General features: G+C 42.6%; 1 protein-coding gene across 3 annotated transcripts; it reads right to left on the bottom strand.

Annotated features, from left to right (window-relative positions):
- Positions 1 to 574: 574 nt before the first annotated feature.
- Positions 575 to 19,070, bottom strand: LOC6044974 (histone deacetylase 6). 3 transcript variants are annotated; one of them, XM_038248965.1, is made up of 9 exons: positions 18,867 to 19,070; positions 18,456 to 18,654; positions 9,179 to 9,739; positions 8,762 to 9,033; positions 8,511 to 8,703; positions 3,842 to 3,901; positions 1,754 to 3,610; positions 1,611 to 1,698; positions 575 to 1,550 (listed from the first exon to the last, which is right to left on the bottom strand). In XM_038248965.1, exons 2-9 carry the CDS (start codon positions 18,456 to 18,458, stop codon positions 1,225 to 1,227), a joined length of 3,360 nt encoding a protein of 1,119 aa, XP_038104893.1. In that variant the 5' UTR covers positions 18,459 to 18,654; positions 18,867 to 19,070; the 3' UTR covers positions 575 to 1,224. The 3 variants fall into 3 exon arrangements, with proteins under 3 accessions (XP_038104893.1, XP_038104884.1, XP_038104897.1); XM_038248956.1 differs by having other exon boundaries at positions 18,766 to 19,070; XM_038248969.1 differs by lacking the exon at positions 3,842 to 3,901 and adding an exon at positions 3,720 to 3,779 and having other exon boundaries at positions 18,456 to 19,070.
- Between the last annotated feature and the right edge of the window lie 356 nt (positions 19,071 to 19,426).

A 19,426-nucleotide genomic window follows, 5' to 3' on the forward strand; every position in this document is an offset into this window, starting at 1 on the left:
GAATGTATAGGTTCGAGAAGAAATCTTGACCTAGAGACCGCCAAGAGCTATGGTTTTAAAGGGCATCTTCTCGTTTTCAGTTTTAATTTTTTTTATCAAATTATTTGTAAAAGTCCAATGTGAAATAACTTATAAAATCATACGATTTTAGAAAAACCTTTTCATCAAAATTTTGTAAAAGAACGAAAGAGCCGTTCAAAGAGCGCGCTTTTTTAATGAGCGAACGAAAATGAGCGGCTCCTAAAAAAGAGCGGTTTTGCCCACCTCTAAACCCGTCTGGTCACCACGAAAAAAGCCTTGTAGAGGGATGTAATTTTCCTGAAAGGCGGTGTCTGTATAATCTTGACAAAAAGTCTGTAGGAAGTCTGTTTTTTTTACTCGTCACTTATTTTTATTAGGACCTCTTAGGTGCTGCGATCACGTTAGGGGAGATCCGTAAACCATGTGGACACTTTAGGGGATTGTAATTACGCTTTAAATGAGAGGAAGGCACCAACCACCTAAAGGTGGATTAATTTACGTTTTACACTGTAGTGCAGGAATGTGATATCTTGTTATCATAACGAAAATCGTGTTGGGTCAATTATTTTAGTCTAGTTTTATTTTGTATTATTTTCAGTTATATTTGTGTGAGAACAGTGCCAACTGTGTTTTTTTTTATATACTTGTTATTGTACCTATTGTTTTTACCTGTTTTGCTATTCGACGAGAACAGGCAGGTATGTGAGGTTTCCAGTTTGAGGTCTGCACAGGTTCCTACCCCTCGAAACAAACCAAAAATATTAATAATGTAATGATCAACATTGGTCAACAATCTTTTCCTTATGTCTTATTCTTATTTATTTATTTTTTTTGCTTAAGCTATCCCACTTATCTTTGGTTAACACATCGTAGGTTTTATATTCATTAGTGTAAAGTGCTACGCGTTTAATTACTATAAATTTGAACGTGCGTGTCTCGTTTGTTAAGCTAAAATTAACAGATACAGTTTGAATTAAAAATTGGTTAACATTTGCTCATTTTGTGTGCTGAGCAGTTGTGTAAGTTTGAATTAAAAATGTTAACATCCGAGTTCACGGTGGATCGATGAAGATTGGGTTTGAAAAGTTAGCAATAAATAACGTTATGGTTCGTTAAAAAAACTTACTTCGAGTAGGCATTTATAAGGTAGTTTACCAAATAAAGTATGCAAAGTTTGATAAGAATCTTTGATAAAAATAAATATCATTCTTTCGTTTTGGTCGTTGGCGGTTTCACATCGAGGACGAGATCACTCCCGTACGACCAAACTAGCTGTTCGCCGCCAAACTTGTCCTGGTGCACGAGATTCTTGTACGGGTACAGGACCGGGTTGTCGACGTAGGACTCGCACTTGTAACACCACACGGACAGATCGCTGAAGCTTAGCGCGAGCGGATGTTCCGTGACCGTGGCATGTTCGATTGCGTGTTCGTTGATGTAGCGACCGCAGCACACGTTGAAGCACAGCAGGCAGACCCAGTTTTCCACGGAGGACTCGCAGCCGGTGCACGGAGCGTTTGTACTAATTTCTGTGGGAAAAGTCGTTTGTAACGGAGTGTTTATTTTTGGTGTGTGTGAATGTTACTTACTATCGGGGATGTTGTCGGGGTTGAGTTCCTTAAGGTGGGGGCAGTCTCGTAACGGGATGACGGCAAACATTTCCTCGTTTTGTAAGGCCTGTAAAAAGACTTGGTTAGGCTATTAATTTTCTAGCAAAACGTTAAAATCAAACCTCTAAGTTTGCAGCTAGGAAATCCTGCAACGTTTCTTGCTTCGTTCCCGAGTTGGAAGATCCGTCACCGGCTCCACTGCTACCGGATGCGCTCTGTTGACCCTCAGTGGTTTGCTTGTTCCGTCTTCGGCTTGGTCCGGGTTGATCGTCACCATCGAACGGAACGCCCGAATCGTCGCTCGAGTTCTTCGCTGGGGACGAGTCCGTCGAAGATCCAGAGGTTCCCGCAGAAAGTTGCAGCTTACCGAAGGCGCTGTTCAGGTCGGCTTCGCCTGTGGCACTGCGAAAGTCGGGTAGTTTTTTGTTGAATTTGAGCGACTTCCAGAATTTTTCCTGCACCGACAGCACATTTCGGATCGATTCGACGCAGGCAGCGTTTGGTCCATTGTAGCGTTGACTGACGTGTAGCATCGGGAGTGGATCACCCAGGAGGGACTTTGTACAGAGGGTCATCGCGTAGGAGATTGAGTTTACGTTGTAACCTCCCTCGAGGCACACGATCACACGACCGTTGGCCAGCGAGGAAAGCCAGTGGGTGAAGTGTCCGTATGCTTCCGGCGTGACCTTGCAACCGCCGAGTGGATCACCAATGGCGGCATCAAAACCAGCTGAAACTAGGACCAGTTCCGGATCGAACTCGTACGCGATCGGTAGGATGACTTGTTGGAAGGCTGCGGCATATTCTTGATCTCCCATGCCCTTCTTGTTCCATGGAATGTTAACGTTGAAGCCTTCACCGGTGCCATTTCCCACGGAGTCGTAATTCGCATCCTTGCTCTTTGGGAAGAAGGTCGCGTTGTCGTACCGATGGACTGACATGTAAAGGACCTTCGGGTTGCTCTCAAAGATGTGTTGCGTTCCGTTACCGTGGTGCACGTCCCAATCAACGATCAACACTCGCTTCAGCCCGTGATCGCGGATTGCGTACTGCGCCGCAATGGCCACGTTGTTAAAGATGCAAAATCCGTGCGGCATATCCGACTCGGCGTGGTGCCCCGGCGGTCGTACAATGCACACACCGCTACGGGACTGCCCGTTCAGCACTTCGTCAACGACCTGTAGCACCGATCCGGTCGCCAGCGTGGCGCACTCGAACGTCTTCGGATGGAAGTACACGGAGTTGAACTTGTCCGCCACTTGCTTCATCTCTTCCCGCTCGACCGTCCTCCGAATCACGTTCACGTGCTGGCGCGAGTGCACCAGACACAGTTCGTCAGTGGTCGCGTGACGTGGCTTAAGTCGCTTCATTCGTGGTAACAGTTTGTACTCTTCGTGGCGCGAAAAGATTCTGGCTATTCGTTGCGGTTGCTCCGGATGAAGATCCTCGTGCAGATTGCGATGCTCGAGCAGCAGATCGTCGTACACGTAGCAAACCCGGGTCGCCGGGAAGGTCAACCTGGTTGCAATCTGCAGCATAGCTAGCCTCTCCTCGATCCGATTCTTCTCTTCACTAGCCTGGACGGGATAACAATTTCTCGTTTCATATCGAACCGGTTCCGGCTTTGGCTCCTGCTGGACGTAATACTGAATAACTTGGTGAAAGTTTGGCTGCGGATTAACGTTGTTCAACTCTTCCAATCCGTACGTCGCGTTCAGCTGCAAATTCTTCCAGTACGGTCGATGCGAATGGACGCAGTTCAGAATAGTCTGCTGCATGCTTTCGCACGGCGGCTGAAGCTTCTCGACCAGCAGCGGACACGGATCTCCCAGCAGGGCACGCAACGTTAACGCGCCTCCTTCGGCGAGAGACGTCAAGCAATAGCCACCTTCCAGGACTACGGCGACCTTGCCTTGCGCTAGGGACATCAGTGGTGAAAGGAGGTGAGGGTAAAACGCCGGCGTGATCTCCATTTGGCCCTGCAACAAATCAACAACATTAAAAAACATTAAAAAAAAAACCAACATAAAATAACAAAAAGAAAGCCATTTATGACTCGCGGACGGAACAATTCAGAGGCATTTGTACCTTTTCATCTCCCAGTGCGGAATCATAACCGGCCGAAACCAGAACCATTTCGGGATCGAACTGGGTTGGTTCGTGGAAAGAAACGAAAAGGGGAGAAAATACGATTAGTAACTTGTACGAACCTCTGGGCAACCGAAGGCTGCGTCGTAGCCGGCCGAGACGAGAATGAGCTCCGGTTGATACTGTGGAAGGTGTGGAAATGAATGAGCTATACCTATAAATATGTACAGTTCGGACTCGATTATCCGAAGTCCAAACACAAATTTGACTGCGAATAATCGAGCCACGGAAAATGCTTTTTTTCATGCTTTGAAGTCTGATAGTATGGAATCAAAGATGGCAGCCAATATGGCGGTGATGCAGATATATGGAAATTCAACTGGCAATCAACTACATAATCGCCGCCCCAATGTTCATTAACACTTGTAGCCCCAAGGGGGTCAAAAAAGTTGGAAATGCCTTTTTCATTGTAGCTTAGGGTAGACGCATCTGTTTTGGATCTACCTTGTTGTAGGTGATTTTTGACATCCTTCCGGATCGAATGCAACAAGAATAATTCCAAATCGGTTGAGTTTTCGCCTAGATACAGCCGGATGAAGTTGCATTTCCAACTTTTCTGACCCCTTGGTGCCCCGCGTAAGTTTTGACCCCATTGGTGCTACAAGTGTTAAAAACCCCACCTGAACGAGCTTCTTAAATCAGCGCTATAGGTTTGAACTGTCGAGACTGTTAAAACCCACAGAACTGGCTCCAAGCAACCCGAGTGAACGCGATACACTATCCAAACACTAACGGACTTTTACTACGCGATCCTTAATTGTTCCAACAAACGCAATAATGGCATTAAATGCAACACAATTTTCCAAAAGACAAAAAGATACATGAATTTTAGGGTAGTGTTTTAGGATCAATTAATAATCTGACTTTAAAAAAAATATTATAAAACAATAATTATAAATTAAGGGAAAAACACTAGTTTTTAGTAACAAACTTTTCATTCTTAATTTCGTGATTTCTCGAAATTTATTTGTTGCGGTTAACAATCAAACAACAAAAGTTAAAGTTCCCAGAAGTAAAGAAAACACACATTCTCGGGCAATATTTTCGGGGGCGAAACTTCGATAGAATGTTTAACAGTCTTACAGTCCCCCGTCCTGTCACATTCCTTAAAAGTCAGCAAATATGAAAGTTAAAGTGGTTGTGGTTTGTAGCTAATCGTATTCAGCATAACCATAATAGGCAGGCCTGTAATACGATCACCTTACTAATTTGTGAATACTTAGCTTTAAATGTCACCGTCGTCAGATTTATTGTCCAAAGATGTATTAGCAAAGGATTAGCCAAAGAGCAATCGCGTGCCTTTACTAATGCAACGTCGTATACTTATTTATTATAAATACAGTAGTTGTTCGGTAACTGGGCGTTATTTAACTGGGCTGCTTTTTAACTGGGCGCTCGATAACTGGGCTGTAGCCCAGTTAAAAAGCAGACAAACGTCAAAAAAACCAAAACAAACCGAAATGAACGAGGGGTTAATGGATGCCAAAAGCCTTTTCAACAAATAAAAAAAACTTTTTTCAAACATGTATTACATTTCAAGTCACAATTAAAGAAATATGAAAAGTAAGCATTGTAAATAAATTTGAGGCCGAGCTCCTGTGGTCTAATGGTTACAGGTTTCGCTTTATGAGCGGAAGGTCGTGGTTTCAAACCCACATGGCTCGGCACATCCTTTCCCCCTGTACTCTTCACATGTATAAGGACCAACTGTTCTCTGTATAATTGCCTTGCAGAGCTCCACGGCCCGATCGCAAAAAGTGCTTTGAAGGGACGAGTTTTTCAGAAACCAGAATTTAAGGGCTAGCTGGGTATAAGTAAACGTAAAATGTGCACTTCGGTTCTAGCGATACATTTGGACAGTACAGAGTGGAAAAGGCAGAGCCAAAGAGGATTGAAAAACATTCAAACCTCTTCGGCGGCGAAGTTACGGCAGTGGATCGCTCGACACACTCGCTCAACAATAGCGTGTGTGCGTGTCCCATCTGCCTAATAACAGAAGAAGCCTTTGTGATTCTATAAATAGAATTGCAAGTCCGCAATAGATCTAATTCCTGGTCGCAGTGGATAGTGGCATCGAACAAAAAAAATAAATCGGTGGTCCCCTCGTTATTTTTCGTTCAGCCCAGTTAGCGACCAGCATTCGGTGACTGGGCTACGTTCTCAGCCCAGTTACCGAACAACTACTGTATGTATGATTCGGTTTCGGTTCGCGTCGTCATCTGTTGCTCTTAGGTGGATCTAGGCGAGAACTCGCAAGTGTCCTACCTTATGCCTCCACGTGTGCTAAGTTTTCGTCATCATGATGACAGTAACCAACTTGACCGGCGCCCAATGGAAACAAAGCTGATTGAAAGGATAACTGCATGCTGCGCATAATATCACATGCCCGATGTATTCCAGCAATCAGGTTTGGCCAGATAAGGGGGTGCGAAAATGTGGGAAAGGGAATCAATTTGCGATTGTAGAAGGTATTGTTAGTATTACTACTGCTACAATCTACTTTTTCCTTCTATAAAACTCTTTAAATCCAGATTTTTAAGCGAGGATGGCGTTAAGGGGGTGCGCGCCGGGAGTGTCGGGATCGCGCGGTGGTACCAACCAAAAGTGTGGCTGTCATGCCATGGCACACTTTTATGTTGTTTTGATGTTATAGTGCCACTGTATGATTTTGACATTGTGATGTTTCAGGTACATCCTCAACAGTTGGTTAAACACGCTGCGAATCAGAACAATACCTTCTACAATCAAAAATGGCTGCCCATCCTTGGCGAGCTCCAAAGCCACCACCTAGGTTACATACACCTTGTCATCATGATGATGAAACCACCGAAACCAACCCAAAGTGGAGATAAAAACGTTACTTAATCCACCCTTAGGTGGTTGGTGCCTTCCTAAAATTTAACGGGTGCTATCCAAAATAGCAAGCTTCCCATGCGCCAGTGCCAACGCACACCGCGGGTTTGGTTTTCTAGCTTCGGTACGTGCCTGAACCCATTTATGTATTGGTATCTTGGTACATCGTACCAGCGCACCACGACACTCTCGGCTCGCCCCATCGGTTTTGTGTCTGGCACTCACCCATGGCATGAACACAGCGTGTCGTGGTACGTGTCGTGGTATTGAACCCGTTTTGTACCGCCAGCGCGTGCCACGGCACGTACCTCGGCTCGTAACGAGTGAAGCACCTTGGCTCATATACCGGGTTCATGCCATGGGTGAGTGCCAGACACAAAACCGACGCGGCGAACCGAGAGTGTCGTGGTGCGCTGGTACGATGAACCAAAATACCCTCGGTTCGTGTGAGTCGGGTACGGGTGTAAACCGAACAAAGCAGGCGCAAAGCAAACCCGAGGTACGAGTGACCCGCGTGTACCGCACGGTGCAGGGAAGCTTGCAAAATAGACACAAAAGAGCGGTGTTTTTCATTGTTTTATCAATTTGACTCATTATTTATACCACTAGATTGGATAGTCAGGTCTTCATATTGCAGGGCACTTATGTACTTACAACTTATGATAGGGTAGTCAGATCTCCAATCCAATTTGTGCTCGTTGAAAAGGTCTTTTAATTATCTATCCAACGATAGAAGAAGTTCATTTTTCGAGTGATTTTATAGCCTTTCCTCAGTGAGGTGAGGAAGGCAAAAAATGGGACACTGGCAAGCATCCAAAGCTAATGCTATAGGGTAGGGTAGTCATCAATGAGACACTTTTGGTTTTTAACATTCAATGATTTTTGAATTTTTTTTATCAGCATATGCCAAAAATCACTTTCAATTCATGTTTTGCAAGAATTACATAGATTTTAAAAAGATTATTGAAGAAAAATCCACCCTTGGTTTTGGGCTTTAGAATGGATTTAGACCAACTGTAAGGCTAGGGTCTTATAAAGGACGTCAAATAATATCACCACACTGAAAAGGACGTTTAAATTCATTGTATTATTCGAATTATGAGCAAAAATGTAAATTTATTGGCAAAACCACGCAAATGTTGTTTATTTCGAGGTTCTTAAATAAGCTTTCTCGAAAGATAGATTGTTTGAAAAAGTTTGTTCAATGTTTATAATGTTACCAGAAGCTATTAGCCAAATCTAAACGTAGAAATATGTACGCTCCCTGCAAAGGCCTATGCATTGATCTCAGTTGAAAGGTTCTCCAAATTCCTGAATTTCAAATGTAATATCCTGGAGCAGAACTGTTAAATTCTAATGAAAACACAATTGAAATAATCATAAAATCCATTTTTCATTTCGTCCAGAAAAATAAAAGTTTGCATGTGATTGAAACCACAATTTTCGAGTCGCAAAAACGTGCTGACAATATCCACAAAAAAGAGCATGAAACCCCGATGCGAACTAATCGCTGTGAACTACTCCCAATCTATGCGCAAGAGAAACCTGTTATTGCACGATAAAAAGCTCCAACCAGTGAAACCCCGATCGATAATTGATGGCAGCGTAATTTGTATCTAAGCTCGTAGGGGCGTTCTTTTATTACGTAACGCAGCTGGGGGGTCGGAGACCCTGTTACGCTCATTTTTTTTTTTAAATTTGTATGGAAATTTTGTTACGAGGGGGGGGGGGAGGTGGTCTAAAAATCCGATTTTTTGCGTTACGTAATAAAAGAACGCTCCCTAGTAGTGACACACCAGCCGACATGAGCAAGTAACGGGAAGTAATGACTTCAGCCCTTCCACAAAGAAAAAATCTTCCCGGTCTAGTTGAACTCACCTCCAGTGCCACCGGTAGCAATAGTTGCTGCCAAATGGCCAGATAGTCTCCATTGGTCATTCCGATTCGGTTGAGCGGGACGTTAAAGTTGTAGCCCAGTCCAGCGCCTTCGCCGATGCAATCAAAGTCGGACTCGCGCAGGTTTGGCCAGAACGTTCCGCACTCGTAGCGATGGATCGAAAAATACAGGACTCTGCGGGATTTAAAAAGTTTTAAGGTGGAAGAGCCCTTTTCGATTCTGTTCAACTCACCTCGGATCATCGTAAAACATCCGCTGCGTTCCCTGTCCGTGGTGGATGTCCCAGTCGACAACCAGGATCCGCTTCAGTCCACGCTTATCGAGCGCATGCTGCGCCGCAATTGCCACGTTGTTGAAGAAGCAGTACCCATTGTACTCGGCCTTCATGGCGTGGTGACCCGGCGGCCGGATGATGGCCATTCCGTTCTGCACACGCCCCTCCAAAATTGCATCGACCAGCTCGATCGTACTACCCGCTGATAGTAGCGAACAATCGTAGGATGACTGGAGCAGAAGAGAGGAGGGAGAGAGTCATAAATTAGCTTATTATGAACAAGTTGAGGTAATAAGTCATCTTATCATGAGTGCAGTCCGACGACGATACTGATAGGCATGATAATTACAGTACCATATGCCAACACACACTCACCGGATGGATAAAGACCGCGTCGTAATGCGAACTTAGTTCCTCCAGTGCGGCCACATCCTGCGAGCCCCGTGTACTCTTGAGAATCTTCAACTGCTCGGGCGTATGCTTCGTCAACACCTCCTCCTCGCTGGCCATCCGAGGTTCAATCACGGCACATCGCTCGACCAGCTTGAGTTCCCGGCACCGTTCCAGCACCCGGGTGAACCGCTCCGGACACTCCGGATATCCGTCGTCCCACAGGCACCGATGCTCGGCAAACTTCTCGTCGTAGACCAGCCCGGTCGGCCCGCGGACCAGTTCCGTCGCGGCGATCGCGCTGCCGTAAATGTCCTTCAGCTGGACAACGCCACCGTTCTGGTCCGGATTGGCCGCCCCTTCCTTCGGTTCCGTGGACATTTTCAGCTTGCCTCGCTTTTTCGCTTCCGCGAGCGCTGGGTTGGGCTTTCTGGTTCCGTAGAATTTGGCCTTTCGTTCGGTTTCCGCCGCTTCGACCGACGCACGCTGGGCTCGGGTTGTGATTTTGGTCTTTTGGGCGCCCTGTCGAGTCACGACGGTGGAACTCTGGAGCACAAATAAGAAAAAGTGACGATTTATTAGAACGATCAGATGACACAGAAAAAAAACGGGTAGAAGACGACAGACACAACAGTATCGATTGGGGACAGAAACTGGAGTGAGGCTTGTCCTTCCCTCTTCACACGAGTAGTAAAGAAATCAAAACATGCTTCTGCGCCTCGAGGAATTGTAATCAGGTGGATGGGAGAAGTCTAGCCCGCGAGAGAGAAAGAGAGATATTGAGAGAGTTGGGAGATAATTGACAATTGAGAGAGATAATGATAAGAGGGAGTGCGTTGAATTGAGAGAGGAGACTGGTAGATACCGATAATCAAACACGGAGAAAAAAGAGTTCCCAAAATCGTGAACAAGCGTTCATGAAAATGGGAACCTCGAACAAAGTGTTCAAATCCCATGGTACGATTTTGAAAAACGTACCATGAAATTTGAACACTTTGTTCGAGGTTCCCATTTTCATGAACGCTTGTCACGATTTTGGGAACTCTTTTCTCCGTGAATGTTTGTAACAATTTATGCATAACAACAATGCGTCGCTTTTGTGCTATCTTGTGACGTCCTATCTTTTCACAGCAGACGTGTCACAGAAAGACACAAGTGACGATTGACGAATGATTGCTATTCGGGGTAATTCGTGAGTTTGGATCCGCATAGTCGAAAACTATACAAATACTTTACGACAAATAATTACTCGATTATTGTTCAAATGGCGGTTGCAGGGATTATCGGTTGCAGGATTGAATATGAGTAATTCTCTACCAACTCACACGAAATCGTTGCCCCGACCGCTCTTCAATTTGCGTGAACTTTGTTCTAAGGGATAACTTTTGTCCCTGATCACGAATCCGAGGTCCGTTTTTTTTTAATTTTTGAACATGCGAAAAAATAGGTGTTTTCAATTATTTGCAGTCTGGAACGGTGATGAAATAGAAATTTGGTTTCAAAGGGACTTTTTTGTAAAATTAGATGCCCGATTTGATGGCGTACAAAATTTCTAGTATTTTCATCGAAAGGGTAAAAACTTTACGTGATTTGACTGTAAAAATTGGAAATGTCATTTGAAATTTAATGTACATGAATCTACATTAACAGAAGGGTATTCATTTAGATTTTCAAATTTCGTGTTAACTTTGCGGTTATTCAAAGTGCAATGTTCAGGGCAACTGCTGGCAGAATTATATGTAATTAATTATTAAATTAGTATTTATTAAGATTGATATCATGAACAAGAGTTTACGCAACGTGCGCACTTCAATTTGCCTTGTTAGCTGACAGATTGTGCATTGTGAAGGTGAAAACTTTGGCTCGAAAGCGAAGATCAACTTTTGTGGTTGATTTGAATAAGATTGCGTGTTTTTTTTATTATGAAAGAAAGTCCCTGATTACGACAGCGATAAACCATTAATTCTATTCTACCAATAGTTTTGGTCGATTTACTGTATGGAAATTAGTTGTTAGGCAGACATCTATACATTTTTAAGAATCTGGGATTGTATGGCCCTAAAATTTGCTAATATGGTTTTAAAAAAATCAAATCAAATTATTCGCTCTACAGCATTGCCTTGGCCTTCTCGATTGCGAGATTCCTACTCGAAGCTAGGTGTCCGAAGGCTTGATTGTTGAGGCAATCGGGCGATGGCGTCGCTATTTTTAGACCACATTTTCCACTTTTGTTCATCGAAACCGACTACTTTATCGACATCATTTTGCTGGGCGAGATAGGACGCCGTCTATTTTTAGACGATGACTCAGCACTTTTACACTCTTGCGCTTAAAAAAACCAGGTGGCAGCACGATGTAACGCCCCGTCCCTATTGCAAACCACTTTTTACACCTAACCACCTTCCATCAACCCCGGGATTCCTTTGGATTGTGAGTCCAACTACCTACAAGCGACTCCACCGAGACAGGACCTAGGGAGACGACTCCTTCATCTGGACTGAGCTAACGCCTTAACTTCTAGGGTAGACCGGGGCCAACATTTACTTCCCCGTCCGACGGAAGGCGTGATCAGAGAAAATCTCGTCTCGAAAAATGCCACCGGAACATTCTGGGATCGAACCCAGGCCGACTGCGTGAAAGGCAATTACGCTTACCCCTACACCACGATCCCGGACAGAAGTCAAAATCAAATCATCCACATTGACGACCCCCGGGTCTTTTGTGGTCTCTATTGCAAGTTTCTGCTCGAACCTAGGAGTCCGAAGGCTTGAATGGGGAGAGCACCCAAACCTCTTTTTACTCCAAGGAACCTTCCACCCCAGTGTTTGAACTGACGACCTTTGGATTGCGAGTCCAACCGCCGCCAGCGATTCCACCGGAGTAGGCTTGGTTTGGTGTGTTGCTTGTACTTTTGGCATGGAGACAACTCCTACACCTGGAATGACTTAACGGCCTAACAACCAAGGCCGGGACCGACATTTTACTTCCTCATCCGATGGAAGGTTGCAGCAGATGGGAATCGAACCCCCCCGGACAGAAGTATAGTAGTGAATTACTGATACAGTTTCAACTTAAAAAATAAGACAAACAACATTTATCTCAATCGTCGGGTTTCCCCCTTTTTCCACCTGACATCTGCGTTCCGCTTATTTCTCAGCAGGGTTGCGAATGAGCGAGCTCTCACGGAAAGCGTGCTCGCTCCAGCTGGAGCGTGAGTTTTTATCAGGTAGCTCGTGATCGCTCACGCTCACGTGAGCTGGTGAGCCAAAGTAGGTAGTTGTTTTTTCCTGTTGAAGCATCTGCCTGTTTGAAACGAATTTTCTAAAACTATCTCAGCACAGGCAGCAAAAACAAAAAGTCAAAGTAGTTATGTCACAGACATAACCGGAATGGCGTAGACTAGGTAAAGTTTATAGATGTGTGGGTTTGGTGAGAATCAAATCGGGTAGCAAGTTGTTTAACTTTCGACATTTTCGGAAAAATGAAATTCTTTGAAATTTTCAATAGGATAAAAAAGACTAATAAATTTTTAGCATTTCTAAGCATGAATCAATACATAATTATTGATTTTGAAGGTAAACGAGAGCAAAAGATGATAAAACCCATATTTGCCTCCCACGGTGGGCTTGTTTCGGTGGCAAATTTGCTACCCTAGCGGTGGCGATGACGGAGTTTTTTCAAGGTGGCAAACTTGATCTCGGTATTCATAAGCCGGATGCAAAATTTGATTTGCACTCCAGCGTTGCAGTTGCCCTGAGGGCACAAGCACTAACAATTGGGAATTGATTGCATTTATTGGATGAATTTTTGCAAGAATGCTAAGAGAAGAATGGGGGGGCAGAGGGTTGGGGGAGAGAGCAGCCTCAGAAAGCTGTGCATTCCGTCAAAAAAGGAAAAAGCGGAAGTGATTAATATAATTGGGGGAAGAGGAGCCACCCTTTATGTGGTAAAACAAAACAATGACAATTTATATTATTTCATTCAAATGGGTTATTTCAAACACTAGAAATTAGGAGTTTCTTTTTTGTGAAAAAAAGAACTGTTTCAACAATTTACCCTATTTTCTAGAATAAGAAAGCGAAAGATTAACTTTATAAAAAATGATCAGCCGTTTCCAAGCACTGAACGATTCATTAAACGGAATGACTTTTTTTAATGGTTGCTAATTCTGACCCGCACGATGGAAAGGTAGTCAACAAACAGGTACATAAAACAGTTTAATGTTATATTTTAATCAACCAATCACATAACATTGAATCGAACTTACCACAGCATAAATCTTCTTGAATTTATACATTGTTTTGTAAGTTTTTATAAGGTTTTCAGTAATTTTTGTTTACGCGCTCATACCCTTCCCCCAGCAATTGTCTCTGCTTACCTTAACTATTGTTGAGGTAAGGCCGATTAATTCGAAAATATTTATATTTTTAACTCTGACTGTAGGTCTCAATATGAGTTGACCCTTGCGAATCCAATTTATTATTCAAAAACATAGTTAATGAAAATAAGCTATTCCAATTAATATATAAAAATGTTCCTAAGTGATGTTTTCACTGACATGCTGCGCCTTAAGTAAAAAATCTAACTAGGGTTGAAAAACAAAAACTTTCTCAAAAATGAAAAAAATCGCGATTCGTTTCGCGATACTTCCAAAGTGAGCGCTCCGTGAGCGAAAAATGAGCGCGAGCGCGAGCTTGGGGCAAACGCGAGCTGAAAAAATCGGAGCAAACGTGAACGCGAGCAAACGTGAGCTAACTCGCGCAGCGCTCCTCCTCACGAATGAGCGAAAAATGAGTGCTCACGAGCGCGTGAGGATCGCAACACTGTTTCTCAACGTCTATCCAAGACTCAACCAAAAGATCCCCAAGATCAGCTGATGATCTCGGCTGTTCGCTCCACTGACTTTGCTGAGTTGATGTGATTGCTCGGCTTGTTTACGGGACTTTTGTGCTATATCTGTGTTTTATCACCTTTGCGTGCGCCACCAAGAGCAGTGTTTTGCAACATTTTGCAAAACACCGAAAGGAGGGCCTCCGCCCGTCTGATAATCATTTTTGGTTTCTGCTTTGTGCATGTTGTAAATTGCTTCGCTACCGGTGGTGGTAGTTGATGGCCCGGGAAGTGGAAACTTGCGCTTAATTGTTATGACTAGAGCACTTTGCTGTCTTTTTGTAGCGCGACATGCTTTGGGGCAGATGATTTATCTACTCTGTCTGATGTAGTGCTTTTAATGGTGGACAGCCCTACTACTGGTATTTCAAATTCGAATATAGAAAAATGTCCCTCGGCTCTGGACGATACATTACTTTGTTTTTGGTATGGAACCAACATAGTTTAACTGAGATCCGATTTAATTTGTTATATAGCACTTGTTCAGTAACTGGGCTAAGAACGTAGCCCAGTTAGGGTTCGTTCAAAAATTACGTCCATGAATAGGGGAGGGGGTCTGGGGTTTGTGATAGCCCATGTTAAAGGTATAGGAAAAGTGCGTGACAGGGGAGGGGGTCTGAAATCCCGAAAATCTCTGGACGTAATATTTGAACAAACCCATTAAGGACGTGTTAGACTACGACAAACAAACACACAAACAAACTGTTTGACAGTTTGGAAGTTTGTCTGCTTTGTTTGTTTACCTGCATTGGTTTAACGAAAAATGCCGAGTTCACTAGATTTACAGACGTTGTTTTTTTGGTGTTGTTTTTAGAACGTAAAACCCGACGCCTTAAGGCCTATCTACAATCACTTTACTTAGAAAATTGGGTCCAAAAATTAAGACTAAATTTGTGATATTATTTTTCACAACGACCCTTTGTACGACCGTAAAAGATTTAACATGAATTTTAAATCAATTTTGAAAAATTTACTTCGCGGCCTTTCTTGACATTAATGGTCCTGCTTGTCAGCTCGTTCCAAGGGGACCATTGTTGATCGTTCAAAAAAGTGTTGTCTTGTCATTTTTTTGCATTAAAATGTATTACATAGAGATTTAGGATCCTTAGCTTAGGGATTTGAATCAATGTAAATGAATATGATTTTCTACAATGCAAAAGTTATCAAATTAGAATCTTGATGTATGGTTGGAAAAAATCAAAATCTACGGTAAGTTGACGTTTCTATATCAAAGATAAAGGACCATCCACAAACCACGTGGAGACTTTCCATACAAAAAAAATAAAAATAATACAACGAAACATTTTTTTTCTCGTGATTCGATTATCCGAAGTGAAATTTTTCCAAGGCCTTCGGATAATCGAGTTTGGAGATCCAGCATCAACTTTTTTGCATTCGATTTCCATGTTTAACACTATTTTTTATACATAACTTTTGGACTACTTATCGGATCTCAAGACAATTTAATAGAGAGGCCAATGCTTAGAAAACAAGAATTTTAGGTACATTTGTTCAGTTCTCGATTCTGGATTCGGATCGTAGTAATCGGTGCGCACGGGCGTGAAAAGTTTTTGCTGCGTCAATTTTTTTTTCCTAAATTTCATTTTTAGATTTTTTAATAATTTCAACTATGTGATGTAAAATTTAGTGTAAAATCAATGAATTTACGGGAATTTCTTATTTTGTTCTGGTGGTCATCCATAACGAGAATTTGTGATAGTTTCGGTGAAATTAAAAAAAAAAAAACATGGGACGACTTTTACCGTTTGTCGTTAGTGGAAAGGAAGAGAAACAGAAAAAAATACAGTGACCATCGGCGAAGACATTTTGTGGTCCTAGCTTGATGCAGCCCGAATTCAGTGAATAGCTGCATGTGTTTTAGGATTGGTTTAAGCAGTCCCGTTACAAGAACTGCTTCCCATTTGAATAACCGCAGGTCACGGCCAAAATGCCAAGCAGCAGGAGAAATTGCCGAGTGTAACCATCTAACGGGCGCTGCTAGCAGTCGATCATGCAGAACCAGATGTGCTACCGGAACTGCAGCTGAAAATTTCAACTATGTATGAACATTTGAAGATTTAGGCGACGTGTGACGAGACGATCAAATGGACTGATGCCGTGACTGATGCCCAAGATTCCTGATTTGGTGAGATCTTTCCTTTTGAATATCAGAAGTTTCTTTCATTTACACTGACACACACACATTCCATTTAAGACAATATTTCTATCATTTCAAATGAATTGTTGAATATTTTTCTATATTGATGTAATTATGAGGAGAATCTAATTTGCTCTCCATCCACTTGGACTATTTCTAATTCCTGATTTCCTGAGCTTCTTTTGCTTTTTCTACAACCTATCTCTTTTATGTCCTTGTGAGGGGACTGGACTCACAATCCAGAGGTCGCTGGTTCGAATCCGCGGCGGGCGCTCTAAATTCTTTGTGTAAATATGGGTATTCGGCGCCGTCGCTCCGTGCCATACTTTCATACACTTAGGAGCCCAGGGCGGCGAAGTCCTTGTAGATAAAAAGGAAGACACTAGTGGTTGGTACTAGCAATGGTGGCCGACAGCTATAAAGTCAACTTCGTTTTCGAGGGGATCGTCGATCCATCCGCATTGACATACTATCTTTTAATTTTTCTGCCTTTCTTCATATTTTCGCTGTCTTTTTCACACTTACTACCAGTCTTTGTGAGGGGATACTGAGCTCGATTTGCTCTCCATCCGCATTGACCTTTTCTTTGATCTTTGATTTTCCTTTTCATCAGTAGTTAGAATCAAAGCCGGGGATCGGGGAGGGAGCATCAGGGCAGTGGACAGTATGCTGTAGTGGCGGAGACTGGATGTAGATAGTGGAAGACCAGAACTACGTCACAAGGGGAAAATAGTGTATTAATTGAACAATTCTTAAGGATTGTCTAATTACTGCACTTATTGACTTCTGTCAGTTTCCAGCTGTCTGCCGCGCCCTTTTAGGCCCCCAACAGGGTGCGAGCCCTGTTTTTCAGCTTTGTCAGATTTTTTTCGGAGTTATTCGAGGTTACTGTCGGAAGGAGATTCTCTTCCCCTGAGGACACCGTGAGTGATTTTGCTTGTTCGCGTCCAACCACCCCCTTTTGGCCCTTCATACGGTAATTTTAAGATGCTCCCTTTAAGTCTGAGCCACTGTAATTCTAGGCAACCGCTACATAGGTCATCCTTGTGGCCCTGTTGGTTATCACATCAAATCAAATCAAATCATTTGTTCAGTTCTCGATTCTGAGTCGAGTTCTGTGGAAAGTTCATTTTTAGAGCAGGATTCTAGCCTTTCTTCAGAGGAAGGCAAAAAATTAAAAAAACTTGTTTATTTAGATAGTTTTTTTTTTAATTTTTTAACAAATGCGTGTTTTTTAGGGTGAATTAGGGGAAAATTTACGTAACGTGCGATTCATAATCGAAATACCTACCAAATGTGTCTAGAAGGTTGAAGAACTGGCAACGACTACCTATAATGAGTTTTTTTGTAAAGGTCCAATAAACAAAATTTTCTTTTTTTTGTTTTTGGTTATTCAATAGCCCTGACTGAAGTCGCTTTCAAAAACAATCAATTAGCTAAAATTATTTTTTTTGTTTGATTAAAAAAAAACTTTAGCTCTTTTTTGAAGCCGTATCTTACTTATTTGTTCGACAAAAATGTCCGAATACATAATTTTAACAGCCTTTGCATAGAAATGGTAATCGAAACACCTTCCAAATGAGTTTAAAAGATTGAAATCTGTTTTCGAAAAAGCCGTTTTCGAATATAATAATGTTTGAACTCGTCAAAGAACATTCCCAGAGTTTTTTTAATAGGTTCTATAAACATATCCAAAGTTTTTTTTTTGATTAGGTTTTATAAACATATGAAAGACAATAGTTTATTGGTCCTTTAAAAAAAACTCTGGATATGAAAGAAAATAGTTTATATGACCTTTTCAAAAAAAAAAAAACAAAAAAACTCTAGATTCAAGCTTGTCATAACGATGATCCAAACACAGCATAACTCGAATTCATCGATTTCTGATTGCATCTGACCTAGCGAACCAAATTTCTGACGGTTATCCCGCCGGCCCACCCACACGCAAGTAACAACCTCAAAACCCTTCCTCGCCCTTGGTGTGAAAGAATCGATTAGCGCCTGTCCCTGGGGCCGCTGCTGGGTGACCACAAAACACTGAATTAATTATCGTCACTACGACGAAGGTCAACCCACTGAGCAATAAACAGTTACCAGTGTCCTTTTTTGGTAAGGGCCACCATCGCTGCTACCTTGCCTGCTCCTAGCCTGGTCAGCGATTCACCGATTCTAGTTTTATTATGCTAATAAGACTTTACCCAATGCCACACTTACCATTGTTACTAGTGTTGTTTCTGATACGAATCCCGGTTTGTGTGAGTATCCGAATCTGTGTTTTGAGACCTTATTCTACCTGAGGTCTGTACGGTTTCGATGGGAATGTTTACACTGTCTTCCTGGTTTTACCAAACTCACTCCATTCCACGATAAGTTATTCCTTGTTTGTTTTATTTCAACATTCGCTCACCATCACCTGAATTGGATTGGACCACGGACGGAGTGTGTGTAGGAAGAACAAATATCTCACCGTCGTCGTTGTCGTCGGAAGATACGAAGAAACAAGGAAAATAACAAGAACACCCACTTGCGGATTCTTCCTCTAAAAAGGAGATTTTGCCTGATCTGCTGCTGATTTATTCGCAGCTGCGCTCGTTCAATCCTTGTCCTTGGAACTGAACCACTTACGGGTGATTAATTCCTTCACAGGGCAACCGATCCGACGGAATTCCGTCAATGTCCATCTCAGTAGGCCGCGATTCGACTCAAACGCGTGTCAATATACTTTTTTGCTCACTGCAATTTTAGCTGGCAAACAACTCGCTTGAGGCTGAATTTTACGCCCAGTTTCATGGCAGCCACTTTTACACTTGCTTCCTGCATTCTAGTTCACCAAAAGGTCGATTTGCGATGCCTTTTCTGAGAAATTTGAAGATAAAGTTTTGTGTTTTTTAAATTTTAAACACGCTTGGATATTGTTCGATTCTGAAAACGCCCAAATGGGTCTGGAGTAATGCTTTTCAAGTGTACATTTCGGAATTATATGAAAGACAAGATGACACTTAGTTCTGACGCAATTTGGTTCATACAACCTGTGAGTGCACATAGAACGTTGATAGAACAATTTTTGCACATAAGACTTAACGCATTGGACTATATTCATGGCATTGCGCATAAAACTTTATCAAATAAAATTTAAATCTTGATTAAAAAAAACAACATTTTTGTGATAATAATGTATGTCCAAC

Source organism: Culex quinquefasciatus, chromosome 1 (assembly GCF_015732765.1).
Source record: "Culex quinquefasciatus strain JHB chromosome 1, VPISU_Cqui_1.0_pri_paternal, whole genome shotgun sequence".
Taxonomy (NCBI): domain Eukaryota; kingdom Metazoa; phylum Arthropoda; class Insecta; order Diptera; family Culicidae; genus Culex; species Culex quinquefasciatus.

What these genes read in the sequence shown, in the direction of transcription:
- LOC6044974 (XM_038248965.1), bottom strand. An exon ending in ACGCGGTCTTTATCCATCCG is followed by an intron (nt 9,034 to 9,178) that starts GTGAGTGTGTGT and finishes CTTCTGCTCCAG; the next exon opens with TCATCCTACGATTGTTCGCT. An exon ending in ATGTTTTACGATGATCCGAG is followed by an intron (nt 8,704 to 8,761) that starts GTGAGTTGAACA and finishes TAAATCCCGCAG; the next exon opens with AGTCCTGTATTTTTCGATCC.